The 18,709-nt window shown below is 51.9% G+C and overlaps 2 protein-coding genes across 2 annotated transcripts; both read right to left on the reverse strand.

Annotated features, from left to right (window-relative positions):
* Nucleotides 1–8,043: 8,043 nt before the first annotated feature.
* On the reverse strand, nucleotides 8,044–9,591 carry LOC123053111 (GDSL esterase/lipase EXL3). The gene is made up of 3 exons (XM_044476510.1): nucleotides 9,235–9,591; nucleotides 8,997–9,127; nucleotides 8,044–8,853 (listed from the first exon to the last, which is right to left on the reverse strand). Exons 1-3 carry the CDS (start codon nucleotides 9,533–9,535, stop codon nucleotides 8,221–8,223), a joined length of 1,065 nt encoding a protein of 354 aa, XP_044332445.1. The 5' UTR covers nucleotides 9,536–9,591; the 3' UTR covers nucleotides 8,044–8,220.
* A 2,910-nt stretch (nucleotides 9,592–12,501) lies between these two features.
* Nucleotides 12,502–15,438, reverse strand: LOC123053110 (amino acid transporter ANT1-like). Its single transcript, XM_044476509.1, has 3 exons — nucleotides 15,002–15,438; nucleotides 13,488–14,126; nucleotides 12,502–13,245 (listed from the first exon to the last, which is right to left on the reverse strand). The coding sequence occupies exons 1-3, from the start codon at nucleotides 15,230–15,232 to the stop codon at nucleotides 12,853–12,855; spliced, it is 1,263 nt and encodes a 420-aa protein (XP_044332444.1). The 5' UTR covers nucleotides 15,233–15,438; the 3' UTR covers nucleotides 12,502–12,852.
* Between the last annotated feature and the right edge of the window lie 3,271 nt (nucleotides 15,439–18,709).

Consider the following 18,709-nt stretch of genomic DNA (forward strand, 5'->3'; position numbering starts at 1 on the left):
TGCCCTAGGTCTTCGTGAGCAAGCGAGTTGGATGCACACCCACTTAGTTTCTTTTTGAGCTTTCATAAACTTATAGCTCTAGTGCATCTGTTGCATGGAAATCCCTACTCAGTCACATTGATATCTATTGATGGGCATCTCCATAGCCCGTTGATACGCCTAGTTGATGTGAGACTATCTCCCTCTTTTTGTCTTCTCCACAACCACCATTCTATTCCACCTATAGTGCTATGTCCATGGCTCACGCTCATGTATTGCGTTAAAGTTGAAAAAGTTTGAGAATACTAAAGTATGAAACAATTGCTTGGCTAAAACCGGGGTTGTGCATGATTTGAATATTTTGTGTGATGAAGATGGAGCATAGCCAGACTATATAATTTTGTAGGGATAAGCTTTCTTTGGCCATGTTATTTTGAGAAGACATAATTGCCTTGTTAGTATGCTTAAAGTATTATTGTTTTGATGTCAATATTAAACTTTTGTTTTGAATCTTACGGATCTGAACACTCATGCCACAATAAAGAAAATTACGTGGATAAATATGTTAGGTAGCATTCCACATCAAATTTTTTGTTTTTATCATTTATCTACTCGAGGACGAGCATGAATTAAGCTTGGGGATGCTTGATACATCTCCAACGTATCTATAATTTTTTATTGTTCCATGCTATTTATTATCTGTTTTGGATGTTTTATATGCATTAATATGCTATTTTATATTATTTTTGGGACTAACCAATTAACCTAGAGCCCAGTGCCAGTTCCTGTTTTTTCCCTGTTTTAGAGTTTCGCAGAAAAGGAATACCAAACGGAGTCCAAACGGAATGACACCTTCGTAATGTTTTTTCTTGGACCAGAAGCAAACCAGGAGACTTGGAGATGAAGTCGGAGGAGCCACAAGGACAGAGGGCGCGCCCAGGGGGTAGGGCGAGCCCCCACCCTTGTGGGCCCCTCGTGCACCTCCCGACCTAATTCTTTCACCTATATATTCCCATATATCCCCAAACAACCAGAGGCATCCACGAAAACACTTTTCCACTGCCGCAACCTTCTGTACCCGTGAGATCCCATCTAGGGAATTTTCCGCCACCCTGCGGGAGGGGGATTCGATTATGGAGGGCTTCTACATCAACACTATTGCCCTTCCGATGAAGCGTGAGTAGTTTACCACAGACCTACGGGTCCCTAGCTAGTAGGTAGATGGCTTCTTCTCTCTCTTTGATTCTCAATACCATGTTCTTCTCGATGTTCTTGGAGATCTATTCGATGTAATACTTTTTTGCGGTGTGTTTGCCGAGATCCGATGAATTGTGGATTTATGATCAGCTTATCTATGAATATTATTTGAATCTTCTCTGAATTCTTTTATGCATGATTTGATATCTTTGTAATTCTCTTTGAACTATCGGCTTGGCTTGGCCAACTAGATTGGTTTTCTTGCAATGGGAGAAGTGCTTAGCTTTGGGTTCAATCTTGCGGTGTCCTTTCCCAGTGACAGTAGGGGCAGCAAGGCACGTATTGTATTGTTGCCATCGAGGATAAAACGATGGGGTTTTCATCATATTGCTTGAGTTAATTCCTCTACATCATGTCATCTTACTTAATGCGTTACTCTGTTCTTCATGAACTTAATACTCTAGATGCAGGCAGGAGTCGGTCGATGTACGTGTGGAGTAATAGTAGTAGATGCAGAATCATTTTGGTCTACTTGACACGGACGTGATGCCTATATTCATGACCATTGCCTTAGATATCGTCATAACTTTGCGCTTTTCTATCGATTGCTCGGCAGTAATTTGTTCACCCACCGTACTATTTGCTACCTTAGGAGAAGCCTCTAGTGAAACCTATGGCCCCCGGGTCTATTTTCCATCATACAAGTTTCTATTTTCCATCATATTAGTTTCCGATCTACTATATTGCAATCTTTTACTTTCCGATCTATAAACCAAAAATACCAAAAATATTTACTTTACAGTTTGTCTATCTCTATCAGATCTCACTTTTGCAAGTAACCGTGAAGGGATTGACAACCCCTTTATCGCATTGGGTGCAAGTTGTTTGATTGTTTGTGCAGGTATTAGGTGATTTGTGTGTTGTCTCCTACTAGATCGATACCTTGGTTCTCAAACTGAGGGAAATACTTATCTCTACTTTGCTGCATCACCCTTTCCTCTTCAAGGGAAAAACCAACGCAAGCTCAAGAAGTAGCACGTAACTAAACCAAAGATTCGAAGAAGAAATACGAGGCTATAAGTAATCATGCATATAAGAGATCAAGAGAGGACTCAAATAACTTTGATGGATAAAAATATAGATATGATCATAAACTCAGAGTTCATCGGATCCCAACAAACACACCGCAAAAAGAGTTACATCAAATAGATCTCCAAGAGACAATTGTATTGAGAATCAAAAGAGAGAGAGGAAGCCATCTAGCTACTGCCCGTAGGTCTACAATGAACTACTCACGTATCGTCGGAGAGGCACCAATGAGGATGATGAACCCCTCCGTGATGGTTTCTAGATTGGATCTCGTGTTTTTGGAACTTGCGGCGGCTGGAATTGTGTTTCATTGACTCCCCTAGGGTTTTTGGATTTTCGGGGTATTTATAGAGCAAAGAGGCGGTGCGGGGGGCGGCCGAGGTGGGCACAACCCACCTGGGCGCGCCTTGGCCCCTAGGGGCGCCCTGGTGGGTTGTGCTCCCCTCGGTGCCCCCCTCTGGTACTTCTTTGGCCCAACAGGTGTCTTCTGGTCCAGAAAAAACCTCCAAAAGCTTCGCTGTGTTTGGACTCCGTTTAATATTGATTTTCTGTGAAGTAAAAAACAAGCAAAAAACCACAACTAGCACTGGGCACTATGTCAATAGGTTAGTCCTAAAAATGATATAAAGTTGCTATAAAATGATTGTAAAACATCCAAGAATGATAATATAACAGCATGGAACAATAAAAAATTATAGATAGATGTACCAGTCTCCAAATTGAGCTCCTCCCAACTAGAGTCTTTGGATCTCGCCTCCCCCTTTTACATGACGCTAGAGAAGTGCGCATGGACGAGTTGTTCCTTTTGCTCTGTTGGAGATATGCCCTAGAGGCAATCATGGATGATGATATTTCCTATGTGTTTATAAATAAAGATTGTCATTGGACATTATCAATGATGTGTATCAAAAAGTACGTGACTTGTCTGTGGGACTATGTATTGTATGATGACTTTCCTAAAAGATCCCTAGTCAAAAGGGTTGTGTGGACGCGCAACCGACTAGACTAGCATATAACACGGTAGATGGCTTGGTCTCACTAGCCATGGAGCATTGGATGCTAACCGGATAATATGGACTCGGAAGGATCTGATTGGATTCGACGTAGTCGGATCCGAGTTGAGATAAGGTCCGAGTCAGATAGACCTAACTATGAGACACAGCGATATGACATCTGTGAGTCTCTAGTACAACATACATTCTATGTCCTAAGACCTGAGCTGGCGCATGTACTTGGGATGGTGACAGACTTACTTTGGGCCAACCAAACGCTACTCCATGACTGGATAGTTACAAAGGTAGGTTTCGGGCTTGTCTAGACCCATGTTGCGAGACATGGTCGAGCAAGATGGGATTTGCCCCTCCGATCAGGAGAGACATACTCTGGGCCCCTCGTGTGATCCGACCAAGATAAGCATGGCCATGCGATTAGGATTATGACATAATCCAGTTAGTGCTCGGCATCACTAGAACGAGAAAGAGGTCGGGCTAGCACAAGGATGACAGACTCGCCTTGAGCCCGACAACATATATCATGTGGCAAAGAGAATAGAAGTGTGATGTACAGGTTCGCCTAACCAGCTTCATCGGACACTTGGAGTCGGCACGCTTTGCTAGAGGCTGTTACCGACTAGACGAGCCGGATGTGATCTGACTCGCGACCAAGTGAACGAGAACCTAAGGGGTCTGCACGCTTAAGGGAAAGAACCTGTGACGCCTGGTCCGACTCCACGAGTCGGAAGTGATCCTACTCGGATTCAGATCCAGGCCGAACAGACTTTGGGCTTTAGGATCCGTGCGAGGCCCAAGTGTTGAGCCCGCGACGGATGCCTATATAAAGTGGGGGTACGGCACACTCATGAGGTTGATCGCTTCGGCGCTGTCACTAGGGTTTGCATGTGTTGCGAATAGCCACCTCCACTCGCCACCGACTGTGTGATCGGACCTAGCAGTCCGCTGCACGGTGTTCCTCCTGCACGCGCGGATACCGTTAGAGGTTGTGCACTTGCACCGCTCCGGCGAACCTGTACGTGGGATCCGACGACCGGCTGTACGAGGGAGATCAGACGAGGAGGAGACGATCCACGCGGACGCGCTGGCCCCAACTCTTCTTTCACTGCACGGCACTGCGCGTCTAGTGGTAGCGATATGTGATCCATCTCCTGTAGCATGTTCTTGGTTGTTCTTTTGTGTTTGAGCCGATGAATGTGATTCTTTCTCCTCCTGGCATTGACCCGCCGATGAAAAAATTTGGTATTCGCGTCCCCTTCTCTGAGGTGACATAGCCTAGCACATTGTTTTTTGCGAGCATGCTCAAGCACCGCAAACCCAATGATTCTCCTTTTGAGCCTGGACCGAAGGCCCGCCTCCATGGTAGAGAGCTGCCTGGACTCCTATGCGACGTCGAGACGCAGGATGACGAGAAGAGACGCATGGTGGAGTAACTTTATCCTAGAGAATAGCCCCTTACTCCAGGCGGAGAGGTGATCTCTAGTTATTTTCAATTTCTGGTGCAACACATGGAAGGGCTCGGTGTGCACAGTATGTTCGTTCCAAGCCTCCGAAACAACATCCTGGAATCCCGAGAGGGCGGCCCAAAAAATTTCGACCTTGAAGGCACGAGGCCTCCATGGTCCTTTGTCATCAGCAACCAAAAGCGGGTAGTGGTCAGAGAGCGACGAGGACAGCACATGGAGAATATGCGTGCCGAACTAGATGTCCCACTCCGCGTTGCACAAGAAAGAGTCCAGCTTGCATAACGTCGGGTTTGATCGCTCATTTGACCAAGTGAAGCGTCTGTTTTGAAGGTGGATCTCTTTAAGGTCACAACTCTGCAATGTTGTCCAAAATCTGGCGATTCGTCTTCTGTTGACATTTCGCTTATTTTTATCCCTCGCGCGGTAGATTTGGTTGAAATCACCAAGAGCTAGCCAGAGCTCTCCACACGGCGGCTTATGACTAATCAACTCCGTGAAGAAGCCCTCCTTGAGGGAGGAGGATGTTGGCCCGTACACAACGGTGATTCGATAGCTGACATCGGAGTGCTTGATGTGTATCGTCGCTGAAAGGCAGAAGGTGGTGGTCACCATATCAGTTACAGCAACATGGTCATCATCCGGGAGCATGAGGATACCACCCCGGGTACCAATAGATGGTCGCTGAGCAAAATTGCAAAGCCTATGCCCATCAAGGAAACTTGCCGTGAACATATCAACATTTTCAAGCTTTGTTTCTTGTAGACACACTATTTGACAGGAGGAAGCCGTGGCGGTCTCGTGGATAGTGGCACGGCGGTCTGGGCAGTTGAGGCCCCTTGCGTTCCAACTCAACACATTTATATGCTGTTCAATCATAAGGAAACAGTCTAACCGTTGAACATGAGGTGATACAAAGGCCCAGGATGCCATTACATAAGCATAGCTTAAAGTCAACCCCACACCAGCCAACTCTGGAACGACTACATGACCTAGTGCTGGACACGAACAAGTACATAGAAGACACCCAGCTTTACACAGGAGCAGCAGACGCCCTTGGAATTTTTTGAAACATTGGAAACTAACACAAACGACAGAACCAACATGGCTCGGCCCCTCAAGCATCCACAGGGGCCCCTCCCTCAACATGATCCAGTCCAGCATCCCCAGCACGGTCGATCAGAGCCTCCTCAATGTTTTTTAACAGAAAATCATCAAGCTTGAACAGGGCTCTCATCGCTTCAAGCACATCAGCAGGAAGTTGATCTTTGAATCGCTCTTCAAGAGCCTCCAGCATAGCCCCTGTAACATCCTTGCCGTTCTTGACAATGCCAAGGCTGCGGCAAACTAGGATCTCAGCTTGCTTGGCCACCGGCGCTTTCGTAGCGCGTCCACCGGTCTTGATGCAAGCACTGGTGTGCCCAAAAGAGAGCCCGCCACTTGTGCTGATGGCAACACCAGCCAGAGTTTTCCGGCGCGCCGTGGGGACCGCGGGCGGGGAAGCAGCAGGGGTTGGCAGCAGGGCCTCACGCCCAGGAAGGAAGAGAGCCTCCAGCCCTCCTGGAATAGCTGGCTGGGCAACTAGCAGCTCCTCTTCGTTGCACGACATGGATGGCGTTCGGCGTAGCGGCCCGCTGCAGAGAAGTGGCGCGTGTGGGGGACGCCTCAAATCCTGGTGGGCGTGTGGGCGACAGATCGATGAGAGGCCGCAGCAGCGTTGTCGGGGAGCAAAGGGTGATGAGCGCCGGGCTTTGACGGGGTTCGTAGCTGAGCAGCGGCCGTCGCCTCACCCCGCTTGGATCGCGGAGTCACCGGAAGCACCGTGGTCGGCGATAGAGGTGGCGATGCAGGAGGAGTCAGCGCGTCCCTGAGAGCTGCCTGACCATTGCGGGGGAGGGCGCCCTGGAGAGGCTGCGGCCCCACGGAGCCGGAGTGTTCTCCACAAGCCGCCCACCCACATCACTGCCCGAGCCGGAGCCATGCAACAGCTGCGGCTCCGCGGCAAGCCATCACGACGCCGGTCCCCGTCGCGGTCACCGCGGGACTCGTGGCCGCGGTCCCGATCCTGCCTCTCGTCCCGCGGCGCCCTGAAAAGGCTGCGCCGGAGGCTGGCGCCCCAGCCACTTCCACCAGGCCTTGACTGGCCACGGCCACGGTCGCCATTGCGGCCACCGCGGCGGCGTTCATCGTCTTCGTCACGGTCGCGACGGTGGTGTTGCACGGACCTGGAGACGCGCTCCCGACGGTCTCGCGACTGAGTTTCGCCGTCGACGACGTGGTAGAGCCAGTCGTACGGAGTGGAGACGATGATGCCGCTGGTTGGGTCTTCATGGATTGCCAAGTGAATCAACACCCGGTGCTCCAGCCCGCTGCGACCATAGATAGGCTCGTCGCCGTCCCGCGCTGGAAGGGTGATCCAGTTCACCTTCGGGACCCTGCTTGGGCACGTCGTCCATGCCCAGAGGCCGAGGACCTTGGTCTGGGTCTTGAGCTTGGAGGCCGGCTCGCACAGCCAGATCCAATAGCCTTCACGACGGCATGTTCATCCCCGGCATGGAGAGGCAACCCCTCCAAGCAGAGCCGAACATGATGGTTGAGGTCGATGTTCTCCGCATGCGCCTCGAGACGCCAGGTCCGCACCTGCAGCCTCGCCATGCCGAAAGGGACCTCCTGCTGCGAGACCGCCCTGGCACAATGGTGCTGATGTATGAACCGCACCAGGAAGGCTTCGGGGTGGTGGTCGGTGGCAGTGACATCGATGGGCAGCGCGCCGGTGGCCTTGCAGAGGATGGCAGAGACGTCTTCATTTTGCGTGCTTGTGCGGAAGCGGTTTGTATGTATTCCATCACAATAGAGAAGATTCACGTGCGTGTCCTTTGTGTTTGTGTTTTCAGTTCACATTTTTCATTTTTGTTGAAGCACACCGTATAAGTTTATAATGAATGTGGTTAGTCTAAATAATAATGTTGTCCACAAGCATTACCAACTTGTATATTACACAGATCAACAATAAACGCTGAATTGAGGGATAAATCATCAGTGCCACATCCTATATAAGTCTGATTCCAGGTCAGCTCTTTTCCTCTCCCATTTTTTTTTTCCAAATTTCGCTGTGCTGTTCACTTTGTGGCGGTAGTGGGCGGGCGTTACTGGGTCGGATATTTTCTTCCAAAAATGAACCAGGCCCGTTAGCCTGGATCGGGGTAGCAAAATCCATGTGTATGGGCAAGTGGACGCTGGAAGCGGGGCCGACCAGGCAACTTTGGAACGAATCCGTCGAATTTGTTGCATACAGATACAGCGACTCAAAGATCAGCGACACGTGTCAACCCCTTATTGGACAAAAAATCCGACCTAAACTGAAAACAAAATCTGTGGACTGATTGTTAGTCAGTCCCAGAGTTATTGCGTGGGTTCTTCCTTTTATTTTTCCTCCTTTCCCCCTTGGTCCTCTACCACTCATAGTTAGCTGCTAGTTCATTCTATCTGAAGTATTTTTCGACGACCAAGTCGATGATGACCTTGTAGGCACTGGAGCTGGGGTGGTAGCTGTCCCAGAAGACGTATTTGGCGGGTTCGGCGCAGACCGGGCTGGCGAAGTTGCAGAGCACGGCCACCGCCAGCCCAAGGAAACCGCAGCACGAGTCCCTGGCATTCTTGAACCCGAGCGCCTCGTGCCGGTGGATCACGTCCTCAAAGATGGCGTAGAGGTCGATGAATGTGAGCGTGACGCCAGGGAGCTTGGCGCCGAGCGTGGCCATCTTGCCCTTGATCTTGTTGTTGAACATGCTCGCTAGCTGGTTACGATCCGGGGAGCACTGCCGCCGGATCCCGCCAGAGAGAATGCGCTGCGACGGCACGCAGCCGACTGGCGGCGCCCCCGTCAGGGCGATCCTCTTGGCGCCGAGGCTGATGAGTGTCTGGATGAAGGTGATGGCACGCTGGGACATCAAGTCGCTGTACTGCTCCACCGACATGGGGTCTCCGAAGGTGAAGTGCTCCACGACGTCGTTGCTGCCCCACACGAGGAGGTAGAGGGCCTGGTCCGGGATAGTCCCCACCTTGGCCTTGTACTCCAGGAACATCTTCAGCTGCTGCTCCATCGTCAGCGCCGACTGCATGCATGCATACATACAGGGATCTCGATCAACTGATAGATATGATTTGCATGCGTGCCTACATCGACCTAGCTCCATGCATGCATCGCGAGCTCGTGTACGTTGTCATGTGTGGTGAACGCGTACGTACGACGACGTACCATGGTCCTGCAGGTGGCGTTGTCGTAGCCGCTCCCGGCCGATGCGAAGCTGACACCGGTCTTGAGGTCGTCGAGGGTGAGGTCCTTCTTCAGGTACGGCGGGACATTCTCCTTCACACCAAGTGCCGCCGCTGCATTTACAAAACCATTGTGATCCACAGTGAAGTGACTGATACTATCTCAATTATATATAATTGCCGTATATATATGTGTGTGATCGGTGATACATAGTACGTACCTAGGAAGTCAACACTGATCCTACCGTCCGAGAACCGGCCGGTGGCCTTGTGCCCGGGGAAGTCCCTGCCGTAGGGCGGGAAGTTGGCCCTAACGATTGTCCTGATATAGTTGTTGTTACCTGTGTCGATAATCGAGTCACCGAAAGCAAGGAGTGCTGGGTACTTAAGCGGCCCGGCAGCAGCCGGGGGAGCTGCGGGAACCTTCGGCGGCACCGGCACCGGCACCGGAGGAGGTGCTGCCGCACGCACCCCGGTGATGACTCCGCCGAGAACTAGCAGGGCGGGGATCATGTTATACATGGTGGTGAACGCCTCGAACCGTGGACGCACACTATTTGAGACTGTGGTATGTGATGTCCGCCATGGTAGATAAATAGGCCGTGTCCTACTCGTTCCACCAAGTGACTTAGTCTAAAAGAAACCGGCAGTTGCATGCAAGATCAGCAAGACCAGGGGTGCTCACCCGCATGTCCTTGTAGTCTGACATTTGTGCAGTGATGCGATACTTGCTCTTCTTCTTTGTCTCGGGACGGTGGCTAAATTTGGTAGGTCCACCAAGGCCTAGGCAGGGAAAATTTACGAGTCAATTACACCATCGATGCCTAAAATTGGCGAAAAAAGTCACTCTAGTGCTATAACTTGTGGTGTACATTGAACCGTGCAACAACTTAGCTTTCAAGTGCAAATACGGTGCAAATCGTGCTTGTGACAAAATTAATTCTTATATTAGTTTGATAAAATAGCCAGCAACGACAAATAAAAAATATACTACATTTATTCACAAGGAGAAAGATCTGTACAGTAGATTTGGTGAGTATTTTCTTTGCTCTGCAGCTTCACATGGACAATAACATTGATGGGCCCATGTGCTTCCTTATCATCTGCATGAACTATCAGACTCAGAAACACACATACTGACAACAGACAGATAAGGATCACAACCAAATCACGATAAACACCATCCTGACATGCAACGCTCCTGCATGTTCTTGAAAAAATGAACACATTTTCTAAAAAATGATACGAAAGGTAAAGATACTGGTAGGACTAGGGTTCCTGCCGGCTCTACTCCTTAGGTTATAAGGGCAGAACAGCGGGAGTTGGGGACGAGGGCGCGAGCTCCGGCGCGTCGGCGCCGTCACGAGGAAGGAGGGCGGCGGCGGTTAGGGCTGGAGGCGGCTAGGGTTCCGGCTCCTCTGGGAGCCGGGCAATAGGGATAGTAAATATCTTTATTGCTTAATTTCAAAAAGAATCTTACAGCCTATATTTATAACCTAGATAACTTGCATAAGAATTAACCTAAGATAACTTGCATAAGAATTAACCTAAGATAACTTGTGGGCTAAGATTGCCCGGTGGGCCTAGCTAAACCGGCCATAACACTTCTGCCCGCCTGCACAAACAGCTCGTCCTCGAGCTGTAAGGTGGGGAAGCGCTTGAGGAACTCCTCGAGGTGATCAACCAGCGTCAAACACCTTCTCGACAGCTGGGGCGGCCAGGTCGGCGGCGACGGCGTCCTCCGGAATGTAGTCTGCAACCTCCAGGTAGAAGAGTCGCGGGCAGGCATGGCTGGGCGTGTAGGGCTCGTCGCAGTTGAAGCACAACCCTTGGCGGCGACGCTCGAGTAGCTCGGCTGAGGTGAGCTGGCGGAACGGGCGCGCCGCGGTCTCGGCGAGGGGTGCCGCAGAAGCCTGCGCAGGCCGGCCCTGCATGGAATCCGGCCCGGGTAGCGACCCAGCGGTCCGGGACGATGATTCCTGCTGGATGGCCACCGCGCGGCGCTCGAACGCGCAGGCGTAGTACATGGCCGACTGGAGATCCTGGGGTCCCCGAAGCTCCACGTCCACGCGGATGTGATCCGAAAGTCCACCGACAAAGAGGTCGGCCCGCTGCTGCGCCGTCACACCCGACGCATGGCATGCCAGGGCCTGGAAACGATCGGCGTAGTCCTGCACTGTGGAGGTGAAGGGAAGGCGGCCGAGCTCCGCCAGGCGGCTCCCGCGAACCGGAGGCCCAAAGCGAAGGAGGCAGAGCTCGCGGAAGCGCTCCCAAGGGGGCATCGCGCCCTCGTCCCGCTCGAGGGCGTAATACCAGGTCTATGCCGCGCCGCGGAGGTGGTACGAGGCGAGCCAGGTACGCTCCGATGCAAGGGTGCGCTGCCCGCGAAAGAACTGGTTGCACTGGTTGAGCCAGTTGAGGGGGTCCTCCGTGCCGTCATAGGTGGTGAAGTCGATCTTGGCGAACCGCGGCGGTGTCTGGGTTGGAGCGTCGTGTCGAGCTGGCTCAGAGGTGCGGAGCAGCGAGGCGGGTGGCGCCTGGTCGGAGTACTCCGGGTAGGGACCGGCGGAACTGGATGGCCCACCGAACTGCGGGAACGGAGTCGGCTGTTCGGGGGCCGTGGTGTAGACCGGCGATGGCGAAGACCCAGCCGCCCACGCTGGAAGTGGCGACGGGGAGGGCGGGAACCGGACCTGATGGATCGGGAGGCCGGTCGGCGAGGGTGCCCCCGAGCTGGGCAGGGGCGGCGCCGGTGGTTGCAGCGGCAGCAGCGGGGGCTGGACGGGGGCAGCGGCTGCCGGGGACGGCAACGGCTGTAGGTGCCAGAGGGGCGCCGTCGATGGTGGCGGCGGCAGATGCCACAAGCCCGCAGCGGCTGGTGGTGGCACACTGGAGTTCCCCATCTGGAACGGCAACAGCGGGGGCCCGCCGCCTGCGGGTGCGCCCGGGAACAGCCACGGCGCAGGGTGGCCGTAGGTGGCGATCGGTGCAGCCGGCGGAAGGCCGTACGCTCCTGCAATGTACTGGTGGTACTGGTTCATGTGGAGCCCTTGGACGGCGGTGGTGCTGCAGCGTGCTGGTCATCTGTTCCGGCGTGAAGACGGCGGCTGGTGGCGGCGCGGAAGTGATGGGCGGCGGCGGTGGTGAGGAGCCCGCGGCGGTGACCGGGCCCGACAGCGTGGGGCCCCGGCAGTGGTCATCGGGGTGGACGGCATCGGGGCGGTGGTCATCGGCACGGAGGTGACGACGGGCAGCGGCGGTGATGGCGTTGAAGAAGACATGATCAAACCCAAGCCTCTAGATACCAAATTGGTAGGACTAGGGTTCCTACCGGCTCTACTCCTTAGGTTATAAGGGCAGAACAACGGGAGTTGGGGGCGAGGGCACGAGCTCCGGCGCGTCGGCGCCGTCACGAGGAAGGAGGGCGGCGGCAGTTAGGGCTGGAGGCGGCTAGGGTTCCGGCTCCTCTGGGAGCCGGGCAATAGGGATAGTAAATATCTTTATTGCTTAATTCCAAAAAGAGTCTTACAGACTATATTTATAACATAAATAATTTGCATAAGAATTAACCTAAGATAGCTTGTATAAGAATTAACCTAAGATAACTTGTGGGCTAAGATTGCCCGGTGGGCCTAGCTAAACCGGCCATAACAGATACATATAAAGTACACCACCACCTAACAAATCAAACCAAGGCAGGGGATAATCAGCTGAGTATGAAAGTCTTCTCAGTTTGATGCATGTTATCCCAGGGCAGCAGATATTTCTCTCTAGACACGTCTTCCGAAGAAATAAACCCTAATTTGCAGATCTTGGACATTTTGTCATTACTTCATCAGTCAGTGTGACGAGAGAGCAGTGAATATTCCATAACCAGCAAAACCAAGGCCAAAGAGAAGGAAGCCGTAGTCCAGCACTCTTCTCCATATGCTCATTGACGATCCTACGATGCTGAGGTGGAAGAAGGTAGGTAGCACAAAGGAGAGCAGCGCACAGACTGTGCACCCAACAAAGGAGACGAAGGACCCAAATGCAGGTATGAAGGATGCCATCACAGTTAAAATAGTCACCATGATGATGCGGCTCGAGTGCAGGCCTAGCCATTCGGCACCAGGAACACCGTGGGAGAGCTTCTGGAAGCATCCACTTGATCTGAGCCTTGCCTCCACAATCTCGTGGATCGGGTGCATCATAACTGGGAATGTGAATGCTAGTGCAATGCATAGGCCAACCTGCCAGTAGATTTTTCGAACTTTTAGGATACAAAGATCACTACTCCAGCATGTTAGATATCATGCGTCAATAAGATTTACAATTTTTCAAATCTCACAGTATAACAGATTCACACTTGAATCATACTTTATGACCTTATACCACCAATTATCAAGTACTGGGGCTACAAAATATTTGACTAGAAGCAATAGCATATTTCAACAAATAATTACACGATATAGATTATGAAAACTGGACTAACCTTAACAGCAGCAGATGACCAACTATTGGGAAGATTAAGTGTTATGATGTCCTTGGTAGCCTCACCATAGGCCAAGTACCCACATACCCCAAAACATGCATACACAACTATGATGCCCACAACTGCTTGAGAAAGCACCCAACGGAACTTTCTACGTTCCGCCATTGATGATTCTAGTGCCAATGTCATGCTGAATCCTTCAAAGCAGAAGACCGCGACTCCAAAAGCGAAAGGTATCGCCAAAACTCCATCAAAAGCACTTCTATTTGCAAAAGGATGATCAATTAGTTGAAGATCTTTTCTGATAACCATTGCCACCGCTAGGACATTGCACACATCAGCAAATATACTGAATGGTGAAAGAGAGGATAGTGAAAGAATGAAGGACAACGCGATTTGCACAGGCAATAGGACGGCAAAGATGAAGCCAGCTGGTGACATCGACTGGCTAAACACGGAATGCAGATTTTCACCAATGAATACTAGGTAAGCTACAGAACCACCCGCTTGTGAGATAAGAATGAGAATTTCCGTCAAGCACCGACCTATAGTCCCAAAGCACTTCTCACCAAAATCTCCATATGTATAATTCTTTGGTTCATCCGTTTCTTCCTCTTGCAATTTATCTTTACAGTCCACCTTCAGAATAGAAATCGAAACAAGTAAATTAAGCAGCTAAAAAGTTGTTGCTATCGAAACAGAAGTTCATAACATTGTAAAAATCATAGATGTGGCACAGTACATACACGATCCATTTTTTATCATACCATCAGTGTGCTGATCAATGTGAAGTATAAACACGAATTAACAGGCAAAGTCCTGTTCAACAAATTCAACACACTGAAGAAGCAACGAACAGTAACACAGTTCAGAAAGTATGACCATTCAATTTAACTAGAATGTGAGAGGAGAAACTACCACGTTTACAGAAATACTACCAAGAACAGGCTAACGGCTTAATGCCATAAGGCTGGTCATGACCATGAATAAGGCTTCCATTCTGACACTATTCCTGGAGTGCTTCGGACTACATGATTCATTTGGTTTTATTTCTTATTATTTGTGCAAAATCCTGACTGACGCTGGTTACCGTTCCTGTTATACCGGAGACAATATGGGACCATATTTTTCTGATGGCAAGTGAAAACGAAAATACTGAAAGTGGCAAGCCTCTTTACTTTAAAGTTGGGCAGTGGGCACAGGATATCCCCAGCTGAAAAATCAATAGTGTCCCTAAACACGAAGACGCAAAAAATTTATCCCGAGTGACCAAATACTCTAACCCGGTCGCTAATATAGTACTTCTAGCGTATGAATGATCACAACAACATGGTAGTACGGCTACGATTAATCCTCAATCGAAATGTAAATACGGACACCATGCAATTTTGCATGGACAGCAAGTCACAATCTGCTTAAGCTGAACGCAGTGCAGGATGTGGCCGTAGAACGGTAGTAGTATTTGGATGGCATCCGGTAGTGTTAATGCGAGGTGGGTAGTGTACGGTACTGACGAGGAGGAGCATGCAGTAGAGCGTGGCGAATCCGGCGGCGGCGACGCCGAGGGATCCGGCGACCCAGCCGGCGGCTCGGAAGGCGTAGGGCAGGCCGAGCACCCCCGTGCCCACAATGGACACCACCACGTTGCCCAGCGTCTGCGCCCAGGTTGCTCCTCCCCCGCCTCCACGCCGTCTCCCATCCTCCCGCGCCAGCAGCGGCGCAGCCGCCCCCTTCGCCTCAGCCATCCCCAGCAACAACCGTGGCGGCGGCGGCGGCGGCGCCGAGACAAGAGAAGTAGCGGAGCTTTTCGAGGTGAATTTTGATTTTGGAATCTGATTTGGCGCGCACGAGGGAACGAGAGGAGGAGCCGTCGTAGGCTCGTAGCGGTCACGGTGTACTACCGTGGTCCGTGGTTGGTGAGCGGGATGGGATCACGTTGGGGCTTTCTGGATATCTCTGTCGGACGCAAAAGCTTCGCTCACACGCGAATCGGCCTTGTATACTGAGTGCTACAACCTGTGTTGCATGATCAGTTTACAATCCGTTTGGTTAATATGAATGGGATTTCGTATCTGTGGCCTGATTTAGCCTAGCTGAATGAATACACGTAGAAAAACACATGTTTTTTTGTCAAAAGTACGCCTAAGCATACCATAGCTTTATAAAAGATAGAAAGTCAATTATAAAAAAACTAGCACTCGCCGCGAACAACGAGTGTAGCTCACGCCACATCCCGGAAAGACCAAAGACGGGCACCACCGCAAAGCAAACTACAACACCAGAGAGCCTATCCTAAGATGAAACACAACACCGCGTCACGACCGACGCCGACGCACCATCCACTCTGAGCGCCTAAGAGGAAGTGGCAAGTGAATGGCAGGACACGATCCAATCCGAAGAAGACGCCGTCTTGGACACACTGGCGACGGGCGGACATAGCGCCGTCGAGGATCAAGGAAGGACAGCGACGAGCACCGGAAGAGAACAACGAGGAAGCAGCCATGTCTCCAAACACCATGCTCCCAACGGAGGAACGACGTCGAGGACGTCGCCATCGTGCAGATCCACCACCGAATCGAGGCTTTCGCCCGGAGACAGCCACCAATTCCAAAAGAGCGAGAGAAATGACGAACACGCTTCGACGACGCCTCCAAGGAGGGGAATGACAACCACAGGTGCCACCATCGCCGGCCCGGCAAAAGCCGTTCAAGATTTTCATCCGCGCATCGCACTTCACCACACCTCCAGGGAATGGCAGCACCGTCCAAGTAGCCTCACACCGCCGCCACCGCAGCACCTAGTCGACGTAGTCGCAAAGCCGAGGGTCGACGACCGACCGCACGGACGGCAAGGGGAAAACACAGCCACACCACCAACACCCAGCCTGGACAAAGAACCACAGCCACCCCACTCCTCCGGCAGAGTCCAGGACCGCCCACGACGGCCGTCGCCCACTCCAAGGGACGGCCTTGCGACAGCCCAGATCTGCCTCACCACGAACTCCTGTGCCGGCACTACCCGGAGCGCACCGCCGTTCGCCGCACTGCACAGGGGTGACCGGCAGCTCGCTGCTCGCCAGAACTCCATTCTGGCCAAGCCATCTCAGCGCCGTCACCTGCCTGACCATGAGCTCACGCCGCCGCCTCCGGACATCACCGGCTCCACCATAGCCGCGCCACCGCACTGTTGCCTGTCCCCGCCAAACCTGCCGCTCCACCATGCCTTCAGCCGAGCTCTAGTCAATGCCCTCACATCCGGCCAGATTGGATCTGGCCCGGCCCGATCTTCACTGTGACGAGAAGCACCGCACTGGCCGCCAGCACCCACCACCGCAGCGCACCGAGGCCGACCAGTGGGCTCCACCGCCCCGCTCCGCCGCCTGCCTGCGCGCCTCGCCGAATCACGGCGCGCCGGCCACCGAGCTTGCCGTCAAGTTGAGGAGAAGGAGAAGCCCCCCGCGCCCCCCTACACCAGGAACGGGCGAAGGAGATCCCGCCGCCACCGGCACCGCCTAGGCTTCGCCCGGCGGCTCCCGGCGGCGGCGGCGGTGGGAAGAGAGAGAGGAGGGGGAGTCGCTGGCCGGCGATTAGGGTAGGAGCGCCCGGGTCGCCCGCGGGGCGGGGGGGGGACACGGGGCTGAGACGGGGCCTTTGAAGTTTTGAATTGGCTAGACTTGTCAGCCGCGCAACACATGTTTTTCACTCCCCTTCCGCATGGCTGGGTAGAAACACGCGTAATGCTTAGTTGGATATATTCGGAAAAAATGATGTTTAGCTGCAAGCCTGTGGTATGCAGATGTAAAGTGTTTTTTTACACCGTACAGACGCAAGCGTTCATATGCATGCGCTCACCCCCTACCCCTACGAGCGCCTACGAAAGACTGAGCCAACATATCATCTTGAAATTTACGAAGTCAATGCGCATCGCCGGAAATCCTGAAATAAATCCAGAAATAAATGCGAGCACCAGGACTCGAACTCTGATGGGCTGGAGATACCACAGTCTCTCTAACCATCCAACCACGGGTTGGTTCGCTGTAGATGTAAAGTGTTGTTTGGTTATATACAAGACATATAGTCTGGTAAAATCTCTTGTTGGAGTGATGAGGTTACGAGCACTCATCCTTATGCACAACATAGTCATAGGCACTCAAGATAGTCATATGCAAAAGTCTTAGACCATAGTCATATACGTGGCAAAGTCTTGAACTAACAGTCCAACGTTAAAGTCAACTAACACGCGACAGAAAAAATAATAACCTAAAGGTCCAAGGCAATTGTCTCTTGTGTGGCTTTCACTTGGCCACCACCTCTACACCGTTGGTGTCGAAGACGACCACTTGAAGATTTCGGGAGTCACCACCTTAAAGGTCACGAGGTACCCCAGTCTTCAACTGATGAGCTACGGCGAAGGGGCACACCCTTTTTATCAAGGGTGAGCCAACCATTGACCACTCAGCCCGTGATTTGCCAAACGCAGACGGTGTTCATCACCAGCACAACTTCAGACGAGATGGTGGTCACGTGCTCGATGAAGCCAGTGGGCAATGCAGGCACTCCAAACTAGGTGCAAGAATGATCTTGCAGAAGTGATTTGGGCCTGAATCCTCGTGGAAATGGTTGTAGTTCAACACCCCGTGGGGGCACTGCTGACCTCCACCACCTCCTTGCCCTTCGAAGAGTTGACCGAAGCAGCATTGTCGAGGATGAGCTTCTCAGCAGAGCACTGCATTGAACAAGATCAATAGATGTCAAAATGTAGTACACAAAAACAGGGTCAATGGATGAACAGACCAACATACATTCCTAGCCCACCCATCGCATTCATTACTAACACTCTCCCTCACAACCACCAGAACTTCAAAAGCCCCTATTTATCTACCACCACACTTCACTACATCTTTCACCCATCTCTCTCTCTCTCCCTCCTACATTCCCTCTTCCACGTATCACTCCATGTCTCGCTACCGCTCCACCACCATGACCCCTTTCCCCACCGGCCTTGGATGGACGACATTGATCCTTGGGTGTTCACACGGTGACCACATGAAGTTTGTGAAGTCTATGGATGTGTGTTGCGGTTCAAGAATGTGGATGACATGATCAAAGAGGCACAAGTTGTGCTCTCATAGGCGGTGGAGACAGAGATGAAGACGCTTCTACCTGACCGAGTCAAGGCGCATTGTAAGTAGACATATTGTTGTGGGTGAGGAGTCGGACGAT

The sequence above is a fragment of the Triticum aestivum genome, chromosome 2D (genome assembly GCF_018294505.1).
Source record: "Triticum aestivum cultivar Chinese Spring chromosome 2D, IWGSC CS RefSeq v2.1, whole genome shotgun sequence".
NCBI classification, from domain to species: Eukaryota; Viridiplantae; Streptophyta; class Magnoliopsida; order Poales; family Poaceae; genus Triticum; species Triticum aestivum.